General features: G+C 39.0%; 1 protein-coding gene across 1 annotated transcript in view; it reads left to right on the plus strand.

The window, feature by feature from the left end:
- magi2a (membrane associated guanylate kinase, WW and PDZ domain containing 2a) overlaps positions 1-5,000 on the plus strand; it is a 312,951-nt gene that overhangs the window by 172,507 nt on the left and 135,444 nt on the right. The window contains exon 4 of the mRNA XM_036577226.1: positions 4,120-4,320. Within this exon, the coding sequence (XP_036433119.1) occupies positions 4,120-4,320 (201 nt within the window). The remainder of the gene's footprint in view (positions 1-4,119; positions 4,321-5,000) is intronic.

Below are 5,000 nucleotides of genomic sequence, written 5' to 3' on the forward strand. Positions count from 1 at the left end.
TTCTTCCATTCACTGTCCACTTTATGAGCTCCACCTATCTTATAGGTCCAGCACATAGGTGTATAATTACAGACTGCATCCCATGTTTAATTTATCACCCCCGTCTACTCCATTCATCACTGATCATTTTCTAACCACAGGATCAGCGTTGTCTAGATATTATTTGGATGGTGGGTCATTCTTAGCACTGCAATGACACCAACATGGTAGTGGGTATAGTAGTGTGACAGGTGCTGGTATGAGTGTGTCAGACACAGCAGTGTAACTGGGGTTTTTATACACATCACCGTCACTGCTAGGTTGAGAGTGGTCTGCCACGCAAAAACATCCCACCAGGAGCAGCTCTGTGGTCAGAAACTCTCATAGCCAATTTTCGGTCAATTTAGTGGTAGATTTGTGACACGATGTTCTGTTTTTTTTCTCCTGCTGTTTGATTTTTCTTGGGATTGGTTCTGCTGCTGACACAAAATGCTCAGGCACAGAAGGAGAGAATCATTTCTTGAAACCAGTTTTCATCACTTGCTTGTAGACAGTTTCTAGTTTCTTTTTATTGGAATTTATCTGAAAAATATGCTGAATGTCTGTTTTATTTTGGAGTATTTGCAACAGTGGTGTAAATCTAAGATTCTATTTAAATTGATTATTATTCTTTGGAAAATTATTCAGTGTATCATGAAGGATTTACACCTTCAGCCAGCTACCCTGGACAGGTACTCACAGATAAACCAACAAGCAGCAAAGTAGAGGGAAGTAAAAGGCTCCTGTTTCCCATGAGAGTCTCCATTGTAACAAGAATCCACAAGCTATATGAATGAGAGCGAGAGGCTACGATCATGGAGAAGTTGGAATGATTGATTGTGTGCACTCCTGTACAAAAAAATGTGCTTAGCCCAAAATGATTCTTACTGATTCTTTTGGCCTGTTCAAAGAACAGATTTAAACCCTATAGAGAATATTTGGTCTCACATTAAACACAAACTAGCTTGGAAATGTTTTTTATCTGTTTGAAGCCATCAATGCTGAGTGGAACAGTACTGATCATGCTTTCTGTAAAAGACAGAATTAATGGCAGATTAATGTTTTAGACTTTTTTTTTTTGCATGGAAGTGTAGATGATATAAATCATATATACGTTCATTGGCTGGTGGTAGACAATGCAATGATGTGCAAATCAGTTAAACCCTATATTTAATTGAAAATGGTATAAGGACAACATATCAATTGTTGAAACTGAGAAATTTTTATTGTTTTTTGAAAAATATATGCCCATTCTGAATTTGATGCCAGCAACACATTTCAAAAAAGCTAGAACAACAAAAGGCTGGTAAAGTTGTGTAATGCTAAAAAAAGCACCTGGTGGGTAACTGGCCACAGGTCAGTAACATGACTGGGTATTAAAAGAGCATCCCAGAGTGGCTGAGTCTTTAAGAAGTAACAATGGGGGAAGCTTCACCTTTCTGTGAATTTCTTAATGTAAAATAGCAAAGAACTTGGGGATCATCATCATCATCTATGTTACATGATATCCACGTTACATGAAAACCAGTGATGACTAGCCATGATCTTCAGGCCTTCAGGCGGCACTGCATTAAAAACAAACATGACTCTGTAGTGGAAATCACTACATGAGCTCAGAAACACTTCTGAAAACTGCTGTCTATGAACACAGTTCGTTGTTGCATCCACAAATGCAAGTTAAAACTCTAAAACGCAAAGAAGAAACTATATATAAGCGGGATCCAGAAATGCCGCCGCCTTCTCTGAGTTCACTTAAAATGGACTGAGGCAAGGTGGAAAAGTGTATGATGAATCAAAATTGACAATTCTTTTTGGAAATCATGGACACTGTGTCCTCTGGGCTAAAGACTAGTCAGCTTGTTATCAGTGCACAGTTTAAAAGCCAGTATTCATGATGGTACAGGGGTTCATTAATGCAAATGACATGGGTGACTTGCACATCTGTGAAGGCACCATTGATGCTATACAGGTTTTGGCAAAATATGCTGCCATCAAGATTATGTCTTTTTCAGGGAAGGCCCTGCTTATTTCAGCAAGACAATGTCAAAGCACATTCTTCACATATTGTAAAAGAGTCCAGGCGCTAAACTGACCTGTCTGCAGTCCAGACCTGACAGCCATTGAAAACTCTTGGCACATTATGAAACGAAAAATAGGACAAAGAAGACCCTGAACCAAAAAGCAGCTGAAATGGTATAGAACAGGAAAACAACAATGTGTATGCCTACTACTCACACCCACTAGCAAATACGTACACACACACATATAAACACATTCAGTACTGTGCAAAATCAGAGACCACTCCTCATTTATTTAACTTCGTCAAAATGGCCATTAAGTACAAGTAATTCATTTTTCATGAGATATTTTTGAAGAGATTAGATATAATATAATCCTCTTGCATAAGGAAGGGGGATGGTAACTTACTTAAAGCTTTCATCTTTGAGGTAAGGGAGGAAATCAAGCCCCACTCTTGCTTTAGTACTAAAAAAAATCCACAGTTGTTTCTGTCCATTCTTCCACTGTGAGAAGACCTCAACATTATGAGTCTGAAAGGATGCGTAGCTGTCAAGAAGCTGCTGGTTTTCTCAGAACAATGGACTGACCACCCCAGACTCCAGACCTCAACATCACTGAGCGTGTTTTGGTCATCATCAAGACTGACCTTCGGATGTGTGGAAAAATATCCCTGCAGATATCTATGAAAACTGAAAGCAAGTCTCCTGAAAGGAATGGAGGATGTAATAAGACCGAAGGATGGACAAAGTAACCTCTTACTGAGGTTACTGAGGTTATTGAGGCTTCTGTGTAAGTCTCTGTAGAATGTTTTCTGACACTTAAAAATGAATACCTTGTAATTAATGGTGAACTGGAAATGAAATAAATGAAGGGTGATCTCTGACTTTTGCACGGTAATGTAAAGCCTCACCTTCTCTAACACACATTTTCAAAAAAAACTTTCACTGTCTCTCTACACTTTTCATAAAAGGGTGTAGAGGGTCAGTGAAGGAGGACCTTGCAAGTTCTTGAAGATCTTTTTTTTTTCCACTACTGAAGTTCACATGCACGCACACACACACACTTGCACACATGCATCAAAAGCCGCTGTGTTAAGGGCAGCTCAGGTGTCGGTTGAAGCCTGCAAAAGTGCTGCTGGGGTTTTGGGCTGAGATGAGAGAGGAGTTAGCCATGCTGAGAGAAAAACACACACATTCCCTGCAGTTCTTTGCTGCATACTTGGTCAAAAACTTACATGATTTATTTCGTTTTTTATATTCCAAACCACACATCGCTTATTCAAACACTGGATTATGTAAACAATACCAATATGATTTTATGTATCAGTATATTCAAGTACCCACACCTGTCCTTACTATATAGATCATTCTTCCAAAGTACACCTTATAATAGCTGAATTCACTAGTCTGGATACTTTTAGCCATATGTGTGAATCATTCATGGATCATACTGTACTGGTTCAAAACGCAAACTTTTAACCGACAGACTCAGCTGACTAATTTTTTTTGCTTTAAGTGACCCTATACCTTAGTTATGTTGATGTTATTAAGATAAATGATGAACATTTCTGTTCCCTATAACAGTGTTTTATATAGTGCTCTAATGTAGGGAATAGTGATTAGGGGACTATTTCTGTTCCCTATAACAGTGTTCTATATGGTGCTCTAATGTAGGGAATAGTAATAAGGGGATTATTTGTGGTCCCTATAACAGTGTTCTATATAGTGCTCTAATGTATTATAATTGTATATAATGTATAATAGTGATTAGGGGATTGTTGATTTTCAAGGTAGGTTGTGGTTGGCCTTCTCCAAACATATCCTGGCCTGTGATTGGTTGAGATGTATTGTGGTTGGGTTGTAATTTTATCTGCCGTGTGATTGATTGTAATTGGGTTATTATGTTACCTGGGTTATGATTGGTGTTTTTGTCAATCATGTCCTAGCATGTGACTGGTTGGGTATGTTTTATAATACCCTTCACTCACTTCCCGGCATGTGAGGTTATAACTGTTACTACTGAATGCTACTTGAGTTTAGCTTGGTGCTCTTCATTCATGTACTGGCCTCTGACTCATTGCAGATAACTATTACGGCACACCAAAGCCACCGGCGGAGCCCAACGCTCTGCTGCTGAACTTCCCAGGCTCCGCCCCCGACACAGACGGCAAACGCAGACGCAACAAATCCGTCAGCAACATGGAGAAGGCAGGGATTGACCCTCCGGAGGAGGAAGAAGAGGAGAGGCCTGTCGTCAATGGCAACGGAATCACCATCACACCAGGTAAGGAGATGCTGAAGTGATTGGAAAGAGAGAAAGTGAGCAAGTGAAAGCAAAGGACAAGGAGAGAGGAAAGGGGAAAGGAGATTTTACAGAGTGAATGAGTCACTTATCAGTAAAGCACAGCCTCTTTGAAGGAGTCTAACTCATGTGTGTAGTCAGTCAGTGGTGTCACGGGCTTTGACTTTATGTTAAAAAATGGAAAAATAAGCTCCAAGAAGAAAGCTTCACCAAATAAACAGTAAATCATCTGTGTCACTGATGCATTATTACATATCATTAGTATATTGGTAAACTCAAATTTGACTCTGTAGTAAAATCAGTGCTGTCACAGTCAATTATATCAGTAATCAGTTTTTTTAAGGACAGAAACTGTAACAAACCATGCACAGCCTTTCAAAGATACCAAAATAAATTACTCGATAAACAAAAGTCTCTGTAGACTAGAGACTACACTTTGACTGTCAACAAACTCCAGAATTCAAATCCAAAAACAAAACATTTAAATGTGAGTAGTATAGTGTGGCAATATGGTGATCCAGGTAAATAGGAGTAGAATAGTGTGAGGATATGGTGATCCAGGTAAATAGGAGTAGAATAGTGTGAGGATATGGTGATCTAGGTAAATAGGAGTAGAATAGTGTGAGGATATGGTGATCTAGGTAAATAGGAGTAGAATAGTG

This window comes from Colossoma macropomum, unplaced genomic scaffold (assembly GCF_904425465.1).
Source record: "Colossoma macropomum unplaced genomic scaffold, Colossoma_macropomum, whole genome shotgun sequence".
Classification (NCBI taxonomy): domain Eukaryota; kingdom Metazoa; phylum Chordata; class Actinopteri; order Characiformes; family Serrasalmidae; genus Colossoma; species Colossoma macropomum.